The sequence below is a fragment of the Corvus hawaiiensis genome, chromosome 8, assembly GCF_020740725.1.
Source record: "Corvus hawaiiensis isolate bCorHaw1 chromosome 8, bCorHaw1.pri.cur, whole genome shotgun sequence".
Classification (NCBI taxonomy): domain Eukaryota; kingdom Metazoa; phylum Chordata; class Aves; order Passeriformes; family Corvidae; genus Corvus; species Corvus hawaiiensis.
This window is the reverse complement of record NC_063220.1, coordinates 32,953,026-32,974,572: the sequence shown is the minus strand read 5'-3', so window position 1 is coordinate 32,974,572 and position 21,547 is coordinate 32,953,026. Positions and strand designations below refer to the sequence as shown.

General features: G+C 39.8%; 1 protein-coding gene across 2 annotated transcripts in view; it reads right to left on the bottom strand.

The window, feature by feature from the left end:
• MYPN (myopalladin) overlaps positions 1 to 21,547 on the bottom strand; it is a 72,480-nt gene that overhangs the window by 38,070 nt on the left and 12,863 nt on the right. The window contains exons 1-3 of one of the 2 annotated variants that reach the window (XM_048311918.1): positions 17,932 to 18,204; positions 8,776 to 9,714; positions 1,351 to 1,526 (exon numbers count right to left, since the gene is read on the bottom strand). In XM_048311918.1, coding sequence (XP_048167875.1) covers positions 1,351 to 1,526; positions 8,776 to 9,713 — 1,114 coding nt within the window. In that variant the 5' untranslated portion in view covers position 9,714; positions 17,932 to 18,204. Of the gene's footprint in view, positions 1 to 1,350; positions 1,527 to 8,775; positions 9,715 to 17,931; positions 18,205 to 21,547 lie in introns of those variants that run through there. The other variant, XM_048311919.1, reaches the window with a different exon arrangement.

Sequence of the window (21,547 nt, the reverse complement as noted above, 5' to 3'; positions counted from 1 at the left end):
AACCAGCATTCCATACTGTGCAAGATACAGAACTGCTGTTGAGATAAGGCAGATTTGGGAGGAGGTGCAACTGAAGTAAGGAAAACAACATCCAAGAGTGAATGAACATCTAGGTGTTCCTTGGTTCTCTTTAAAATGCCTCTATGATTTAATCCATATTTGGTGTTGTGAATCAAGTGAGAGTTTTCTTCTCTCAGATGCCTGATACTATCAGATTAAAAGAAAAAAGATAGAGACCTGGAATGACAGCTATTATTCTCCAGCTAGTGCCTTGTAGCACAGTATGGAGAAGATACTAGCTCGGTTTACTAACAGCTGTCAGTCACTGAGACATTTTACACTTCTGATTCAGCCTTCACTGTGCTTGGAATTTGCATTTTCTCTGCAGTTCCTGCCAGTGAGCATCTCCATCAGCCATGGCTCCCATCCAGCATCCACTGAGTTGGGTAAAAGCAGACCTTGGCCCCTGTTTCAAGAACTTGTAAATCCCTGCCAAGCACAGACATCTCCCATTAATGTCAGGGGCAGTGCAGATACTAAAAAAGGATTCGTCCTTTCACTGTCAGATTAGAGACAGGAAAGAAGAATAACAGCAGAACGAAATTCACCTTTAGGGCAGTGCTTTAATTTATGAATGGTCCCACTGTGGTCAGTGACGGTGCTCATAGCATATTTCTCTGAGAGAAATAGAAAAAAAATCCTATGTGTTTATTTTAAGTTTACAGTCCTGCTAGCACAATAATGGATTCAATCTAAAATCTTCTCCAAGAAAGTGTTAAAGACAAATATAATAAATAGATCACTCTTAGATATAGTAAAAGGCATAAGGAGAAAGAAAAGACACCTAAATCTGCAGGTGTATCTTCTGTTTGATTTACAGCATCTACTGGGCAAGTAGAACGTCAAATTGATGGCATATTTATTTTGGTTACAAGGTCCCAATAAAGGGTTAAGATGAAGCTGTCCTACATTCAATTTGTAGGGACTGTAGGGAAAAGGAAGAATAAGAATTAGACATAAATTTTAGTTTCTTATACTTCTGTAGAGTTCCACATACAAAAAATACAAGGTGGCTTCAGAATTGGAATATTTTTAGACTTGGATCTTGCAGTGAGATATATAAAATCTCTGGGAAGTAACACAATAAAATTACATGTAAGTGCTGGTCCCTTGTCTGAAGAGTGTTTTACAGGAAAATAATAAAGGTATTAGTAATGATGAAGAGTGTTGACTCCTGCTATATATTTTTTGTGACAAAACGATGACAGTTAGCAAGCAAGATACATAATTGTATCTTAATCCCATATGACCAATTTCAACAATCAGTTTCTGCAGCACTTCTAAGAGTACCTTCTATGTAAATCTCTGCAGAAGTGGAGTCTGTTCCATAGATGTTGGAAGCAAAGCACGAGTAGCGCCCTGTGTCCTCCTCAAAAGCTTCAACAATAATCAAAGAGTGTCGATCACCTGTCTGGATAATTTGAATGTCTGGTGAGTTTTCAAGCTCCTTCCCTTCACAGTACCACCTACAAGGCAAAAAGAAATTGTTTTTCAATGCAAACTACTTGATAACTAGGATGATAATGTTTGAAGTCTTTCTGATGATAAAATTGGTATGTTTAGCCTGAAGATTCTGACAGAGTACTGCAGGCAAGTATTGAATCAGCAGTCATAGGAATAAAATATTGATAATTTTCATAATATTCAATAAAGAGTAAAAGAGCTCTAAATTTGGAACACTGTCAATCCAGCTCTGATTTTCTCTTTAGGTACAATCAGATCTGTGTAGTGGCTTAAAGTGCAGCAAAAAAACCCAGCCCTAAGTTAACAAATTTCCCCCAAACTTGTGTTTCCTAAGTTCATGTTAATTCAAAATATGACTGAAATTTGTCCTTATTTTGTCATATACTTAACAAAATCTGTTTTTTATAGAAAATGGCATAAGTCTATCCTGAGGTAAGAAAGTTGATCTATTACAATACAGAGGTATTTCCATACAGAAACAGCCAGTGAGACAGCTGCACCAGCAATTCTTTTCTGCACGATATTGCTGTGTTCCTCTTTAAACACTGCTGCATAGCCAAGAATCTACTAGGCTCTTGAGAGCTTTCACACTCCTATCTCAGGCATTCCTAAGTCCCTCAGTATTCAGAAGGGTTGTTTCAGTGGAAAATGCAGGAATGCACACAAAAGGAAAAGCAGCACCTTCACAGACAGCTCTATAGGATGTGTTACTGGCAGTAACCACCAGCTCACTCAGAGCTGGTAGGAGGGGAGAGCAGGCCCATGGCTCTTCCTTGTTACAAGGCAGAACAGAAGCATAAAAAGCAGGTGGGTCTGCAGAAACAGAGTCAAATTAAATCTAGGCTTTATGAAGAAGAAGCAGCACTATGTATCAAGATCCAGAGTTAAATGTTTGAGATAATACTCAGAAATAACTGTAATTATAGATAACTAGCGAAATTTGAAAAGCCAAACTTAAGCGCATTCATTTTCACTGTAACTTTTCTCATAAAGATAGATAGATGGATAGATAGATATAAAATGTCACAAAAATATTTGTGTTTTCTTACTGTGACTTTCTTAATTACATGTGATTAGCTAATGCATCTTCTGCATGTGAGGGTGGTTGCTGTCATACTTATTTTTTATTCAATTGATTTAAAAAAAAATTATTAATTGTTTCATCCATCTTATATGGTAACTTGGTAAAAGAACCTGCCAACATTTGAGTGGTACTGCAGAAAATATGATTGTTATGGAAAGTATAAGGATATGCTTTTAAGTAATAAATTGTAATAATTAGTATTTCCTGTCTTACTTCAATACATTTCCATCTCAGATATTTTGGAAAAACATGAATAAATAAATTTGTTTGACCGCTCAATTGCACAACTTTGTAACAACAGTTTGTGCTACAAATTAAGCATGAAGAAAACCCCAAATATATTGAAAAAGAAAAACTCTCTAAACAGTCCATACCAACAGAAACCCAGAGTATAACAGAAGTATAATACAGAATTGAGAAAGGAGCCTCAAGGGGTCTCTGAGGTATGAAGGAGTACAGATCTAGCACTTAAATGCTGATTCTGTAGCTAAGCAGAAGACCAGGCCCTGTTTGTGCCCCTCAGTCCAAGCCATCCAACGTGGCTTTCTCAAAACCAACAGGGTATTCCCTGTGTTTCATTCACACCAGAGATGCCCTGAGCTATGTTCTGTCAGTAGACACTCTGCCTAGGACTGCACTTTACTCCAGCTAGCTTTCAGCAGCCATTCATGCTCCTTCTCAAAGCTCAGTGGAACTTGTTTAAGATGCAAACAGCATTCTGGCCACTAACCAAGCCCATAGAGCATGCAGCACCTTTGGAAATTGGAGAGCCAGCTGTGCTCATACAAAAGGGAGCAGTAACAGCAGCACATATCCAAGGATGCCAGGTGAGCTGGCACATGTGGAAGGATAAGGAAGAACTCCCTGGGTGTTCTGGCTCAGATTACAGATCTGCCTAACCCATCGTGCTCTCCTGACAGTGGCCAAAAGCAGACACTGAGGGGAGGGTGTAAGAACAGACTGAATGTATGCATGTGTGTATATTTACTTATTGCTCTGGAGTGTGTAACCCTCCTCTTTAACTTCTCTCCCAAGGCATGAAGCAGCACTTAAAAATAGTTTTAAAAATGTGAAATCCCTGGTCTTAAATCATTACTTATAAACTACTTTTCTCTTAAAGGATTTCATGATCACAGTACCATTACCATTGTTTTCCATAGATTAGAATGTATGGTTCCTTGCTAACATTTATTTTGAAAATACTACTTTTTATTTATGTTATCTTTATTTTTAAACTGTTGGTTTGTGCTTCCATTCAAAATACATTTCCTTTAAAAATAATTATCTTTCTAACTTCTTCTGATTGACTTTTAGTTTTCATATTCTGTCATAGTCCTGTCAGAACATCTAAAACAAAACCTCTTCAAACAGAAGGAACAGCTACATCTATTTTAAACTTTGCCCATAATGGCTTGCCCAAATCTGGAGTTTTCCCCACTAATACTTGGATACAAAGGGGGTTTTTTTGACTGGTTTCCCGGAAGTATCACATTCTCTTTTCTGTTCAGTGCTGTCCTTGCACACATGTAGGGACAGACACCATAGCTCGTAGCTGGCATCCGGAACACAAACATCCAATGTCTGGGATAGATAACAACTCTACCAGGAGCAAATAGAGGAAATGTTTAGCAGTCCCAAGGGAGAGGTATGGTAATGTGCATTACCGGGTTGATTGAAAATGTCCTTTGACAATTATTAGTGCCTTTTCAAATTCTAGACAAGGGAATTATATAGGATTCCTGCAAGACTGAAAGGAGACATATAAAAAATTCTATCTACAATATGGTTTATTCTACTGTTGTTCTCAAGATCTGCAGTTGGTGATAACTGAAAATGGTCACATTATCAGGAGAGACGGTTCATGCAGTTGTGTGAGTACAGGCACAAATTTGGTATATGAATGTACAAGTTGCCTTTTAGGTGTGTAATTCATGTAGACAACTGTGTACTTTAGGACATGAGTCATGGCACTTACTCATGTCTTTTTATATACCTACCCCATGCCTCTTCCTTATATTGTAGCCTTGTTTTAGCATGTTAGCCTTAGCAGATATGAATAAGGATTAAAGAGAATACCCATGTTCTAGAATTTGATTTCATTTTCAGCAGCATCTTTTCAGAACATTAAAATAACTTGTATAGTACAGTGATATTATATTTTCGTGTCCACTTATATGTGTTTCCTTACTGAAGTGGCACATCGAGCAAAACACATTACACAAAATGCTCTGATACAACTGCCATTAAGGTAGAACTCATTGTGTTACTGATCAGCTTTTCGAATTAACCTGTTTTGTTTGTGCAGAGATACGTCTGTATCACATGCTTTTGTGAGGCACAGTTTAATTTTCCTACAAGCAAATTTAAAAACACCATGTAAGCTAATTTTTATGTTTCTTTTATTAGTATATAAGCAATTTATTCCTTTAGTAGACTCAAAGAGTGAAGCAGGATTGAGTTAATTGTTTTCTTTGCAGTTATTTTTTTCTTTGGTTAGTCCCAAATTTGCAGCAGATTTGCAGCAAATTTGCAGATTTAAAACTTCAGGAATAAACTCCTGTTTCAAACCTGTGTTTAGTTCTCTATGCAGTGTGTTCTGTAGTCAGTATTTTCAGCATAATGTTCAAGTATTTTGAGATTAAGTTGAAAAAAGGAGCATGTTGTGTGAATGTTGTCTCTCTGCAATGCTTATAAATCAAAACCAGTTGTCTCCTGTGAAGTTAAGCTTCATGGAAAACTTTGGTATGGCCATATCTACTCCTTGCTTATTAACATTTGATTTTATACTTACTGTGAAAACGTTGTACATGGTAGCAATGAAATGTCAGTTCCAGGGGGAGTTCTGACATTGAGATATGTGGAATGACTGAAGTAGCAATACTCTCTGTCACTGACATTTCATTCCTGCCATGGATTGCAACGATAGCTTCCTCATGCAAGGGAGGTTCACATTAAGGCAGTGTCATCCCCTGTGCCAAATTCATCCTAGATCTTAATCCATTGACTTGACTGGAGTTGCATGTAAGAGAAGTTTGGCTCTAGACGTTGAGCACTAAAACAGAGAAGTGCTTTCATTGGCAGCCAGGAAGAAAAATCCTGAATAACCTTGCATGGCTTCGGAGTTTCTAAAAATCTCTGATTAGTCGCAGGTCTGGTCTCCTCAAGCAAAGCAGCATAAAATGCACCTTTTGAGCTTTGTATGCCTATGTTAAAGAATGTTTTCATGGAAACCTTATGACATACAGCCTGTTTTTAGAACATTAAATCCTCATGACACTTCCAGGATAGCTGTGTATGCCAAACCATGCAATGTGATTCATCAGTAAAATTAACCTAGGAGTGATGTGCCAAGCAGTTTGGAAAAATGTAGGCACCTCTGAACTTGAGGGAAAAAGGAGTGCTCTCCTCACAGAGAGGAGTGAATGTCACACCTACCATTACTCATACAGAAATGGAGCTGTAGAAGGGAGCTTGAGAAGGAGGTCATCAAACACTTTGGAAATAAGCTACACATTTCTCTCAAAGGCTTATTTCTAACCCGCAGTACAGAGTAAAGCAATCAGCAGTAAATGTACTAGTGCTCTTTAATAGCGAGCTAAGGTTTGAGCTAGCTGGAAGCACACATCCTGTGGTCTCAGTCCTTGTCTCTTCTGTGACACTGCATTCAGCTGATGATACTGAAAAATGGGTAACTTTTCACCCAAAATTCTAGATAGGTTGGCTTCACGAGCTTCCTCTGAGTTGTGGGCTTCTTACGTTAAGGCTTAAGTTACCTTACAAAGCAATTGGACAGGTCTTTCTGTATTCAGCCAAGAGGACTTAGCTTTCCATATACTGGTATTTCAAATCTGTTCCTCATTCTTCTCTGGCTCCACCATCCAGTTTTCTGTCCCTCAGTGAGCCCTCATGCTTGACAGTTACCTACCACACCTGTAATGCTTTATCACTGCCATGATTTGGTAATTTGATAAGTAATCAAAATGGTATTTTGACCCTGATCCATCATGAATGTCATTTACACCACCTTTAACATCAATTTGGTTTAGTACTATCTTGCTTTCAAACGTGGTATCTGCCCTTCATATTTTCCAGTCCTTTCTATCCCTGTGATCAGCTTCTTTCTAAATATCCTGTCTCTAATTTCTCTCTTATAATCCCCATTACATCAGTTTAACCATCGGATTGCTCCTAGTGTTGACTGATTAACTACGCTACAGAGCTTGCTGAATCTTGTTCTTGTTTCACAATGCTCTTGGTTCCCACAGTACAACTTCCACTTTGTAATTTTATTTAATATATGCATTTATAAGTCACTTGGGATCCCTTTCTGTGGTTAGGAAGTCCATTTTAAGTCAAAGGTCATTAAGCTTTCATTCATCAGTTGCTACCTTGCCAGTCAGTCCTTTCCTGGGAGTGCTGATTTTTTTATTTCTCTAACCTATCTATTAGAATCCTTCTCTCCTTGCCCAGCTCCACAGACGTTGAACTAACTCACCATAAACTTTGGAAAACTCGTACCCTCCAAGCAAGATGTTTGCCAGTTCTGAGTACAGTTCTGCTCACAGTTCCACAACTATGGTCAACAGGATGCCTCCTTCACTCTTTTGGAAGCTTTGCACAGCAGATCAAAGGTAGGGATTATTTTTAGGGAAAAAATGCTGTGTTCTTCTGGTCCTCGTGATTAATGGAACACAAACCCCAAAGTACATTCTGTTTTCTGGTTTCCTTGTGCTGTACCAGTGACTAACAAGGCCATGATCACTGGAAGCATGTGAATATTTATCACTCAGTCAAGTGACAATTTTTACACCCTCTTAGTGTTACTTCTACACATTGGTGGAGTTGAAAGAATCTTGGATGAACATGACAAAGCTTTGTTAATAAATAATTATGATCAGAAAACTGTTCAAGGAGCTAACATTCCCAGCTTTCTCCTTCATATAGCACGTACATACACACACAAACACAAGGGAGAGAGAGTCCAGAGTTCCTCCCTTGTGACTTACCTTCTATTTTTCAGTTTAAATGGGAAACTGGAAGCTGAGCCTGATCTTTTTCTTGAGCTTGGGACTAATTTTCCCTAGGGGACTTCTTTCTCCCTATCCCTAATTCCCTATATCTGATGGATGCTTATTCTATAGAAGTGTAGCAGCTCCTGTATTGAATGGCATTCACATAAGTAGCTTATTTAATTAATCAAAATGAACAAAATCAAATGTTGCAATAGAAATTTCAGTTAAAAAGCATCAGTTTTGTTGGGACAAAAATTAACCCAAGTTATAAAGATATCTGTCATCCATTTCTGTGGAATCAAGTGATTCCTGAATTGGGTGTACAGGCATTCTGCTCATCCCTGGATACTCTGTAGGATGAGCCATCATTCCTGGGTTCTCCAATCTGCCCTTGCGAGGGTTCTGTGACTTTATAGTATCAGCTTCTAATTCTGACTTAGAACTTTAGATGATTGTTAAACACCTAAACTTGGATGGCATGAACACCTTGTCACTTTTAAGCATGTCAACAGCACGAACATGACTGCTGGTATAAGGACAGTGCTGTGGCCTTCTGGAGAAATACCTAAACTGAACATTGTGTGTTGGAGTACGGTCTATAAACAATCATTTCAGTGTTCACCTGTTCTGAATACAAAGAAAACCAGATTGAGTTTGTGTACAGGTCCAGATACATAAGAGAAGATGATTTCACTTGTTGTCTTTGCATTATAAGCTATGAATGATGAAAGGGGAAAAAATATTTCTCATGTCCAGGGATCCTACTGACATTTTTATTATCCAAAGGATTTATCAAGGCAAATGCCTGGAGAAATAAGTCTCAAAGCCTTTATAAGCAAGAGAAGTGTTCAGAGAGTGTTGCAAATATCTAGGGGATGATGATATTTCCTGTTTGTTTTCTGTAAAAAAAACCCTGAATTTCTGGCACTGTTTTCTATTTTAGTCAGACTCCTCTACAAGTTTAAGGGCTGAACACAATACAACATTTGTAATGGCATAAGCTTCACCAAGGGAATGCCTCAAAACTGTTAAATAAAGCAGTGGGTTTAGACATGAAGCATAGTAGAAATAATATTCTTCCCAAACAACGTATTTCCTGCCTGCACACACCTACCATGACAGAAATACAAAATGACAAGTGCAGAATATGTTTACCTGACTTCAGGTGCTGGGATTCCTACCACAATGCAGTCCAATTGCACTTTGGATCCTTCAGGAACTTCCCTGCTCTTCAATTTTTGAGTAAAGCGCGGTGGTTGTCCAATGGGCTCATCAGAATATACAGATGCAGATTCTGACTCTGTTTTCAGCTCTGCACTTGTTAATTGACTGATAGATTCCAGGTTTGCAGCCTGTTGATCATCTGTTTGTTCAAATGTTTTCTCTGCTTTGTTTTCCAAGTCTTGACGTGTTGGAATGGAAAGCCTTTCTCTGTTTTCTGACGTGAGAGACAGGCCAGAGCTACCTTTTTGAGCAGACTTATTCTTAGAATCAATTTTGCTCTTGTAGTTTTTGCATGTTCGGGGTCTTATTCTTTCAGAGTTGTGAGCTTTGAAAAGTGAGGAGAGCTCCTCAATGAAATCTGCTGCCTTGTTTAGGAATTCCTTTTTGGATTCTGATTCAGAAGGCAGGTGGTGTTTCTTTAGATCTTGAGAGCTCCCTTTGGACCCCTTTGTGTTTCTGACATGTTCCTGGCAAAAGTTGGAGTGCAGGCCATTGTCTGATGTTTTCAAAGCTGTAGACTGGGCCATTTGTTTGTGTTTTCCCGTGTTGTTCAGCTGATCTGGGGGGTGCTGTGAATGTGCCTGAAGCTCATCCTGTTTAGTTTCCAGCGGATTCTGACCAATAGCTTGTCTTGCCAGGTTTACACTTTCATCAAGCTCTTCTTGGCTCAAAAAGGCAGAGAGATCTGGAAGGTCATCTTGGGCAGCTACCTCATCTGAATCACCAGAAGCATTGCCATAGTGGAAATTATGAGAAACTGGCTCTGATATGCTTCTTTCACTCTTCCCTTGATGCTTAGTTTCTGCTAAATAACTCTCCCTCAGAAGCTGAGATATTGAAGTTGAGGTTTCTAAACTGTCGTCTTGCATGCTGCCAACAAAAAGGACAAATAGGACCACGCCTTATCAACAGCAATTTTTTTGACTGAACACAATAACAGGCTTCTGAACATTCTCAAACTGCATCTGTGTGCTGAATACTTGTAAGTACTTGTGATACTTGAAGCATAAGGATGGCCTAGTGTTAAAGGCCTGCTTCTGCACATCCTACCAGATACTGTTGTCTTTACCCAGTAAAGTTCATCTTTTATCACCTTCTACTGTCGATAGCCTCACATAAAGTAACTGCAAGTGTGGTATTTTCTACTCTGTTCTAGGCAAAACTTCAACTACAGAGCTATCAACTGAGTTTCAATGTCAAATCTTCATCATTGCTGATGTGCGTTTCTTAGCTAAGAAACAATCTCATCAGATGGATTAAGTGTTGGATATTACAGGGACTGAAAGTTGTTTGGAATAACTACTTTTAAATGAAGTAAATTTAGCTTGAAAAGCACTGAAGTAGTAAGTAAATGAACCCTCAAAATCATATGAGGGATGTGAGGAGGAAGGAGAAAGAACAAAAATATTCTATAATGACAATGTTTCATGCATTATAGGAAGTTATAATGGTGCTAAATGTTCCATAGCTTCATAAATTCAGCATTATTTCTAATAAGCTATTTAAGGTAAGTAGAGAACTATGTCATTATTTGATGCAAACATAATTGGTACTACAAGGCTTTCAGAATCATGATCTTAGGTCATCCTGATTCTGAAAAAATGTACCATATGAGATGAGAGTTACCAGAAAGCCCATACTTAACCTGCATGCCTGAAAAGCAAAGCTAAAGCATCCCTTTAGATCCTTAAGCAAGTATAACTGTGTGACGTTCTCCCTTTTATTTACACAAGAGCCATGATGAGTGCAGAGGGATTCAGACATCCTGTTAACACACTCATCTTCTGGTGGCCTAAATATGAAGACAAATAACTGGTCTTTACCCCATTCAGAGAGCTGATCCTCAGAGATACTGAGACAAGTGCGTGACTGTTTACTGGATCTGTCTCTCAGACTATGCAGTGCTCACTGTCTCCTTCCTACTTCATTTATGGTGTGGCAAATCTTGCTGCAGTGGTTTCAGGTATTCCTACCCCAAGGTGTCTGGTTTGTCACACTGCAGAAGGTTCGGTTCCTGTCATGGCATCAAGAGAAGAGAACATCCATGCCCTAGAGTTGGCCATCTCCATTCACAGCCTTGTGTAACAGCTGAAGCTGCCAGGGAAAGAAAAGTTAGAAAGGCATCTCTGCTGTGAAAGGCTTTGGGCTTTTCTAGTTCAATTGTTCCCGGAAAAGGGCTTGTGAAGAACAAATGAAGTGGTAATGTCTTGTACTACTGAAGTATTTCCTCCTGGAATGTGAGTGGCAGCCCTTATTCCTTATTTACAAAAAGGAAGGTTTCTATTTAAACTGTTTATATTCTTCTTCAATGAATGAACATACAGCTGCCATAATCTGATGTGCATTTTGAGATCCCTCTGCTTGAGGCAAAATTTGTTATACTGAAATCCTTTTTCTTACATAAATATTTGTAATTTTAGGTTTATTGATTTTGCTTTATTTTCATAATTTGAAACAAAGAAAATCACTTAACGCTACAGAGGCACCGAATCAAAATATTGCTAAGTTTGTGCCTGTACAAAGAATGAGAAATAAAATGCCATATAAATTGTAGGCTTCTAAGCACCCAGTCAAGTCCCTGCAGCTGAGCCAGGGTCTGTAATACTAATTGAACATTTGGCATTAAATTATCTGGCGCAGTGTTTCAGTGAAGCTGTGGCACATAGAGAACGCTGATTTGGGAAGCCCATGTGAGATAATATTGTGAGCTGTTTCATGACTGGGCAGAGTTTGTAATTTAACCTCTTAAGAGTACAAAGAGGTCTCCATGAGGCTTTAAGTTCCTGCTCAGTGGAAACTGCTTTTGCTTGCTCAGCTTTCACGTCTTGGGCAGCTGTGCCACCTTTGTGAAGCTGAACGTGTTTAAGGGGCTCTCTCCGCTTGTTTATGTGCTGATCGCATACTATGTGCAGTAAAGGTCACAGCTAAAGCTACAGTTTCAACTTCCAAGAGTTTAAATACATTCTAACATAAGGACTTTACAGACTGACAGACAGAGCTGTCCCGTGAATGAAGTGCAGCCCTTGGGCCTGCTCCCCACGGGCCACTTTCTATCTGCTTAAAAGCTGAAGGGGTGAGGCAGAGCCATCACCAGCTCCTTCCTCTGCCTCGGGAGGGTGACTGAGTCTGCAAAACCAGAGCCGTATGTGCCTCAGCAGGATGTCACAGCTCTGGAGGGATGCAGCTCCACACTGACCTCTCCACGGGTGGCTCTGGCTGAATTAGAACATCCAGCTCTTTGTAGCTTTACAGGACACAGTGGAAGGCTGGAGAAGTGTGTATTTTACAAGGTGGCAAAATTTAGCTTGCTGCATTTCTTGGCCACTCTTTCTGCAGCATTTCAGAATGGCACATCTTCATCTCAGTGACTCTAAAGGTCATCAGAGCTGAAAAAAGATGATGCAGCTCTTTAGAGAGCACTGGACACTCTAAGGAAGAAAGGCAAGTAGAGAAGGAATATAGTGTAATCAAAACCTGCTGAAGTCAAATGAACTTGAAGAACTCCTGTAATGATTTTGTCTAAAGAGTATATGAAATTATCTGACTGAGACTATTCAGGGTTTCATTTTCCTCTGTTGCACAGACATTGCTTGATTTTCTCATGTAAGTGCTGTTTGTTTCAACAGAAGTTGTTAATCACAGTGCAGCTTTTCTGCAGGAAACCATAGTAAAGCAACTGTGTGTTCAGTATGGTTATTTGAGACTGTTCTGGGTATATTTGAAACTTTGTTCTTGCATGTCTTCTATTCATCTTTTGATGAATTGAAAGCATTGAAACATGAAAGAAATAATTTCTGCTGATTTGCTTAAGGAGTATTACTGCAATATAAGGAGCTACTCTCAAAGATGTGTTTAGATTGGCACATAGTTTTATAATTCTAGCTTGAAAAACCCTAGTGAGGAAGGCACTGTCTGATAGTGAAAGGAGGAAAACAAACAGTTCCCCAGCAAAGGACCTGGAACAACTTCCTTCCTTCTGCCTATTGGAGCAGAAGAGGTAGAAGGGAGCAGAGTTCTCTTTCTGGAGTTGGGAAGCAAGATATTAATGAGAACGAATCTGATGCCAAATTCTTAATACTTAAGAGAGCCATCACCTTTCTTTAGAGCTCATCCAGGGTCAGAATTTTACCTAACTTTATCTAATTTTATCTAACTATTCTCTATTTTCAGCTTGTGTAGAAGATGACTTTTTAATCTATTTTTAGTAATGCAGTAGTTGGGTTCTAGTCAAATGTAGCACTTTGAGGCAGTGCTTGTCTACTGAAGTTTTAAAGTATTTTGAATTATGTGATATTTTTAATTTAACAGAAAATGTTAAGTTTCAGCAAATGTTGCTGTGAGGCTCCTGGGCAATCCCATTACAGTTATTAATTTTGCCTTTCTTATGCTTTGAGAGATGTCCAGTCTGTTGTGTTTGGTTTTTTGGTTTTTTTTTTCTGTGAAGAACTGTGCTAATTGTATTGTAGTTGCAGATGTCTCTGTTGAGCAGATAAGTGCAGATAACTCTGCAGATAACTCTGTTGAGCCGGCAGTAAGAAGGACAAACTGAAAGCACAGTAGGCAGCAATCTGTGGTGGCAATGAAAGCACCAATAATTTTGCTGACTGAAAAAGTGTTGTAATGAACCTGTATCAAGGGCAGGAATTGCATTGCTGGTTACAAATAATGTCTCTAAACTGGTGTTATTTAGGGGGGAAATGGGGTGACTGATGCCAGCAGCCTGCAGTTCTCTACTCTTGACTGGTTCATTACCTACAGCACCAAACCAGAGTGCCAAGGGCAACATCTTTGGCTTTCCTGGGACACCAACAGCAGTGACCTTGGGCACCTGCTAGCTTGAAAGGCACCGGAGGATGCCATGAACAAAACTGACTCCATTAATTCCTTCACTCTGCTAATTCAGTTTCCATTAACCAACTAATTGAACAAGCTTTGAGTTTCCAAGAGCCTATGGCTATGGCAATGTTCTCTTATTAGCCAAGTGATCTTTAGGATTAAATATTCACAAAGGTAGAATTAGTTTCCACAGTTTTGGCAGTGGCTTGAAAATCTTTACATGGAAGGGAGGAAGATTGCACCACAGAGGTCTTGCATAGTGTGACAGCAAACACTTTCATTTCCTCTTGTTGAAGGTTTGTTAGATTCATTCCTGAGTCACCACTGAAAGAATCTGATCTTTTCCTACAGAAACAGCAGTAGTGAAATCTCAGCAAAGTTGAAGGGAATCCCAGATATATCTGATATAGCTCTGTTTTATTTGTTGAGAACAGCTTCTAATACTTGATGCCCTAGAGATAATTTTTGAAACTCTCCTTCTCTGTCAGAATAAACAATTAGCAGATTCAATGCAAAAAGCATTTGAACATATTCTTTGGCTTTCAAAACTTAAAAAGAGAAATTGTAATCAGTAAATGTTATTTCTGTCTTATCTTTTCAAGCTCCTATTACTTCTGTTGCGAGTGCTTTTTCGTGAAACCCCAGCATCAGAGCAGCAAGTAAACTGCTGCTTCTGTTCTGCAGAGAGGCACCTTTGTGGCCTTTACACAGCAAGACTCTGCATACCCAGCACCTCAGTGTGGAAACTGGAAAATTTAGACATTGTTAGAGGCTATATCCACTTCATGATGAATTTAATTGCACATAAATGGCATTTACCCATGGACTGTTGAACACTAACATTTATGGGGGGTGTTCCAACTGTATGATTGCAGCTATGAAAAACAAGGTAAGAGTTGACACAAGCGATCTGTCTTGCAGACGTTGGAGGATCACAGTCACATTCTCGTGTGCTTGCAGGAATTCTCACTTAGCAGTTGCCATTGTCACCGTTTCTGGTACTGCCTGTTGACAAGCTGTGGCTGCTGCAAGACAGACGTTGAGACTCCAGATACAGGAAAGGTTAGGCTGGAGTAGAGGACTGAGGTTAGCAGTTCTGTGTGTTTGGGGTGTGTGTATGCAATATTTTTAAAATAGTGTTTAGAAAACTGTGTACAAGAAGGCGGTTTACTTTCCTGTTTTAGACACATTAGTGACTTTGAATTCCATTCCTTGTAACGAGTCAGATAACTAAACTCCCATTTCCAAGTAATGTAATTAAATATAGAAAATAGAGGCTCAGGGGTATAACAAATTCTCATGGAAACAAAATCCCTCAGAAATGGGATGGGATAAATCCTCTCTCCAAGTTATTCTGCAGCAGAGACTGCAAGAGCCCTCTGTGTACTTGGAGTCATGCCCTGGCCCATGACCTCACTGTTACAGTATTAGACACCCTAAGCAGGAGGAAATACTCTGCTTCAAGGGAAAAGCACATTAAGAGCTCTCCAACTTTTTCAACATTTCCTTCATACTCTCATATAATGAAAAGACCTTTTATTCTTCACTCTGATCACAAAAAGTCTTCATTTTTTCATAATTAATATTGTCCCTTAGTAGTTCTCAAAATGAGAACCAAGACCCTTTATCCCATGTCTCAAGTTCTCTTTTCCTCCTCAGTGCATCTCCTTGAACTGCAAGCCAACAATATCTTGAAGAAACAACATCAATTGGAAACAAATAAATTTCAGCTGATTTTTAAATTAGGCGGTCAGAAAGGAAGAGAGGTGATGGCTGTCTTTGAGGCCTGCCTGGGGTGCTTCTCCATCCTCCTCTCCTAATGATCTCTGCAGCCAGATATCAGGACAAGTTCCGAGTGTACTTCAAGCGCTCACAATGTAGAACAAGTTTTTATTGATTCAAGTAATGTATATGGTCCTCTTTCCTTCAAGGATTGCCCATATGAGAAGAAGTTTATATGAAAGGCCAAAAAAAGATGCAGCAGAGATCCACAATCTGATGCTGAATGCACATATGGAAGTCCTCAATGAAAATATAACTAACAGGCAATAATATTCATTTGTCCTGGTGCAAACACAGACACACCACTCTGCATACCTTTTTTCATGGCTAAAACGGCAAATATGTTTTCATGGATTGTGGACCAAATGATTTAAACTCAGTCATTTCTGTGAGTCCTGCTGGCAGTACGTGTGAGCAGTGCAGAAATCCACAAATGCGTGTGCTTGAGGACTACTGTGGTGTTTTAGCTTGGGACTGAACCTACAGCTTAGCTCTCAGTGTTCAAAGGTATTGGACGGGCTCAGTCTAGACTGACAAATTACAGCACTGCACTGGAACTGTAATGAGAATTTGCACAACTTAAAATGCTGAGCAAAAGTCTCTATTCTACCCCTGTGTGTGTAAGTGGCACCAGTGTGAGGGACTCACACACGAGTATCAATGACTGCACAACTGACAGCTTGTGTAGCCAGACTGAACAAGTGCAAACTGCCTGAAAAGTGGGGCCGTGCATTTGCACATCTCTTTGTCTGGAAATTTCAAATCTATGGGCTGTTTTGTTTTAAAATGAGATTCAGTTTTCCTACAAATACAGGTTCCCAATGGAAAAGGGAACTTAAATTAGACACAAAAGAAATCTGGATTGCATTTGCCACCTCTTGTCCACTGTTCTGTGTTTTTTATGTTTTTTCATAAAAAGCCTTCATATTTTTAGTCATAATTTCAAACTGCAATGTTTACATGAGATTTATATTCTAGAGGAATAATTTGCCCATTCCTGTACAATATTCCTTTTTATGAAAGCAAGCACTAAACCAGTTAAACAGAGGATGAAACTGATTTTTTTTTCCTTTTCCCCCACACCCCATGGTTTAGTTTACAATTGAGGTTGCATTGCCCAATTGCCATTATGGTATTGTGTACATTTTAAACAAACTATCTTAATGTCTTATTTATGTGCAAATATTCCTAGACTACTAATTTTTATCAGCTGTTGATAAAAAAAGATTCCTTCAGTACCATAGCAAGACCTGCTGTAAAATCTCTAAAGAATGCACAGGAATAAAAACCAGCACAGAGCACACAGTTCCCCTTTGTGCTTGGTACTCTGTCATGTACAAGACCTAACTAACTCCTGAATTGACTATAAATATTTTTGATATGTAAATACCATTCTGCTTAGCTACAAGAACTACCACACTTGCTGTTTAATTTTGTTAGTTGCTTCTGAAAGCAAAAAAAAATTTAAAAGACAGACCAAACCAAAGAAATATCCTGACCTTAGGAACCTTCAGGAGATGTAAGAGAGGAGAAGAGCAGAGTTGAAATTTATGAAATTGTTCCATGAACACTTGCCGATTTTGTTTTCACTCTGAAACTCTAGAGCATCTTCACAAATGTAAACCTCATGGTTGAAACAAAACTGCTGATAAAGTAATCAGTGTCTTTAGCATGGCTTGTATAATGTTCTATTAACATATAGTCAGGAGCTACTCTGTTCTCTCGTCAACTGTTGATGTATTATTTGGTAAAACTTAAGATGGGCTTCTGATTACTGCTTTATGTTGCAATATATTGGGCCAAACATTTGCTACTGACAGTCAAATACTTTTCTGAGAGAGAGAAAGAGAGCAAAGGAGATAGTGAGAGCTCAAGGGTGAGAGCTATGCCCTTCTAGCAGGACTGTTTCTGCAGCTGTTGTGTACATTAATCCAGAGAGCAGATCTCCCTGCACTAAATATAGCCATGGGGGTCATTTTACATGACGGAATAAATAATTAAATAAATAGAAAGCATTTAACTATGGGGGTCGCATTAAATTAGGTTTGATTTTGCTTAAGAAGGAATTCCAAATTGTGGAATCTTGGTTTAAGGCTGAATACCAGAATGTGAATATTTCACTCCTCCATTATTTCATGAAGGGAAGATGAGCAGGAAGAGGAAAGAGTCCCAGCAAGGAACTTTTCAGGTCATTAGAATCTTGTTGACTCTTTAGTGGAGTCAGACGGGCTCCAAGGGATTTTGAGAACCCCACCAATGCTATTCAGGTCCTTTATAATGGCGCAGAACCCTGTTTCTCTTTCACTGCAATGCACGTACCTCAGCATAATCTAAGTCAGTTTAAAAATTATTTGTTCCCTGTATATGCCTTACCAGCTATAATTAGCATTCAGATATACATGCTTATCAAACCCTTCTGCTACACTCCGCAAAATCAAAATGTAGACGAATCTAAAATCGAGGGATTACCTTTTTTAATTCCTCCAGATGTTGCTGCCCAGCCCTGGCAGTTAGTAGCAATGACAGTTATCCAGAAGTGCGAGATTAAAGTTAAGGAAGCGAGGGGATTCTTCGAGTCCTCAGGAGCAGAAACAGCTAGGAGTCCATAGAGTGAAGGAAGTTAACCTTCGCTATTATGAGGATGGCTGTAAGGAGCTGGACAACCTGTCACCACCGGAGCAATAGCATTTGTCAGTTTGCAGGTCCCAAGTTATTTTGAGCAGCGTAAACCATGTGCCCGCGGAGCATTCCACCTCATTGGACAGGGAATCCACTGCTCCCACAGCACCTATGGGCACCGAATGCCTTCTCCTCGCTCATGGAACGGCCCCTATAGATGCATATGTGGGTTTTGCTGATTCATCCAAGAGGCTCTGTAGTGGCATTGTATCACTCTTGTCAGCTGCTTTACACTTCAGCCTTTTCAAATTACTAGTTATCGCTCTTTTGTTAAGTTTCAATCAGAACTTGAAGATTACAGTCACAGGGAAACCCATCAGCTGGTAACAACATAAAAGTTTTGCAGCTCCAAAGGCAAACTCAGCAACCATGTGTGATTTAAATAGTAAAATATTCCTGACTTCTTTGGAGTGTTCAGTGAAACATTGAAAAGTCAAACAGTGCAGAAAATCCTTCAGGATGACCTGCAACTACAGATCCTCATAAAACTAGAACTTCTAAATTTGTTATTGAATGCACAGAAATGAACTGTTGGAGGAAAAGTAATTAAAAGAGGCAATTGAAACTAAGCTGTAAATAAAATTAGAAATAAACAAAGGTGGAATAATTTCAACACGTTGAAATCACACTTGAATCAATACACAGAGAAACACTGTTATTATCTAGAATTTCATTGCCTAAAACCTTGACTGGCTGAAACCTACCACATCACTTGGTAAACACAGAGATGAGATTTTCATTTCTACTCTTCCTACACACCAGCAACAAAAAGTTGCCTGCAATTTTAAACAGTTCATCTTACCAAAAATGCTTCTCGATTGTTGATATATTATTTTATTAAAAATGCTTGTCACAATTCTGATTTTAAAAGATTACTAAAATGTTATGCATTTATGATGGGGAATTGATATTATAAGCCTTTTCATAGCTAATGATGTAATAGCTGGCTTCTTGACCTTCTCCCAGATCTCTCAAAACATTATCAAGTGAGCACCTGTGCTAGAAAAGAGATTCATCTGTAGTTCTTCAGAAAGTTATTTTATGAGTTGTAACAGTATAAAAAGTCAGAGGGAAAGGCAATTCTTTTATGTAAAATTTCCTGATGCATTGGAGATACTTTTCTATTATTTCCCTCTCTTTTTGTAAAATATTGTTGTGGTTTAACCCCAGCTGGCAACAAAACCCCACACAGCTGCTCACTCCCAGCCACTGGTGGGATGGGGGAGAGAATCGGAAGAGTAAAGTGAGGAAACTTATGGATTCAGATAAAGGTAGTTTAATAAATGAAACAAGAGCCATGCACACAAGCAAACAAAAGCAACCATTTCACACAGAATCACAGAGTAAGCTGAGTTGGAAGGGACCCATAAGGATCATCAAGTCCAACTCCTGCACAGGACCATTCCTAAGAGTCATGTGCCTGAGAGCGTTGTCCAAACACTTCTTGGGCTCTGTCAGGCTTGGGGCTCTGACCACTTTCCTGGGGAGTCTGTTCCAGTGCCCAGCCACCCTCTGGGTCAAGAACCTTTTCCTAAAATCCAACCTAAACCTCCCCTGACACAACTGCAGGCCATTTGCCCAGGTCCTCTCACTGGTCACCACAGAGAAGAGATAGTTGCCCCATCCCAGGTTCAGAACCCAGCACTTTCCCTTGTTGAACTTCATATGGTTGATGATTGCACAGTCCTCTAATCTGTCAAGGTCTCTCTGCAGGGCCTTCCTGCCTTCAGCAGCTCCTCCCAGCTTTATATCATCTGCAAACTTGCTTAGTATCCCTCCCAGTCCTACATCTATGTCATTTATGAAGATGTTGAAGAGCATAGGGCCGAGGATGGAGCCCTGTGGAACCCCACTGGTCTGATGTCCCCCTGTGCACTGTCACCCTTTGCACCTGACCCATGAGCCGGTTGTTCACCCATCCCATAATGTGTTTGTGGGACAGACATTTTGTCCAGAAGGAACTTGGGAGAGACTATCAAAATTTCAGATTCAGATTTATTGAAATCCAGAAAGATTACATCAAATGGCTTCTCTTGATCAACCTGGTGGGTTACCTTGTCATAAAAGGAAATCAGGTTTGATAAGCAGGACTTCTCTCTCATGAAGCCATGCTGGCTGTGACCAATGACTGCATTGTCTCAGGTGCTTTTCAATATCTCCCAGAATAATCTCCGTAACTTTGCCAGGCACTGAAATGACACTGACAGATTTAGTTTCCAGGGTCCTCCTTGCCCTTCTTGAAAACTGGGACAACATTTGCCAGCTTCCAGTTGGCTGGGACCTCTCTGGATTCCCAAGACAGCTCAAAAATCAGGGAGAGAGGCTTTACGATGACGTCAGCAGCTCTTTGTGGATTCTTGGATGAATCCCATCAGGCCCATGGATTTGTAGGAATCCAGCTGGAGCAGCAGATCCTGCAGAATTTCAGTGTCAGCTGGGAATTGATCGTTCTCTCAGTCATGGTCCTCCATGTCAGGGCACTTGAGACTCCTTTGGTCCATCATCCATGTTGAAGACAGAGGCAAAGAATGCATTAAACAGCTCTGCCTTGTCCATGTCTCTGTTTGTGAGGTGACCATCCTCATCCTGGAACGGGCTGATGTTATTTCTACACCGCCTCTTGCCATTATTATATTAAAAAAACTCTTTTTTACTGTCCCCTGCAGTTCTGTCAGCTTCAACTCTAGTTGAGTTTTGGCCACACAAATTTTATCCCTACAGTGGGATGAAAGCAACATATCTGTATTTTTCCTGTGTCTCCTGACCTTGCTTCCACTGGGCACACATCTTCCTTTTTTGCCTTATTTCCAAGAGAAGATTCCTGTTCGGCAAAGCTGGCCTTCTGCCTCACTTGACTTCCAACATTTGGGAATTGCTGCTCCTGTGCGCTTAGGAGGGAATGTTTAAACAGTGACCAGCACTGATGGACCCCAGCACCTGCAAAAATATATTCCCAGGGAACCTTGCTTACTAATTCCCTGAACAGCCTGAAGTCTGCTCTCCTCATGCCCAGGGCTGAAGTTCTGCTGGCACTTTTCCTCCTGTCAACAGAGATTTTAAACTCAATCACTTAATGGTTGCTGTGGCCAAGACAGCCCCAATCCCCGCTTTGCTGACAAGATCCACTTTGTTGACAAGCAGCACATCAATGAGGGCATCTTTCTGAGTCGGCTCCCTTAGGACCTGTTCCATAAAGTTGTCATTCAGGATTTTTAGGAATTTTCTGGCCTGGGTTGTTCCAGTTAATTTCTGGCAAGTAGAAGTCCCACATAAGGACACAGGCAGTTGACTTGGAAGTGTCCCTTAGATGCTCAAAGAAAAATTTGTCAGTGTCATTGTCCTGCATAGGAGGTCTATAGGAGATTCCCACAATGACATCCATGTTACTTGTTTGCCCCTTGATTTT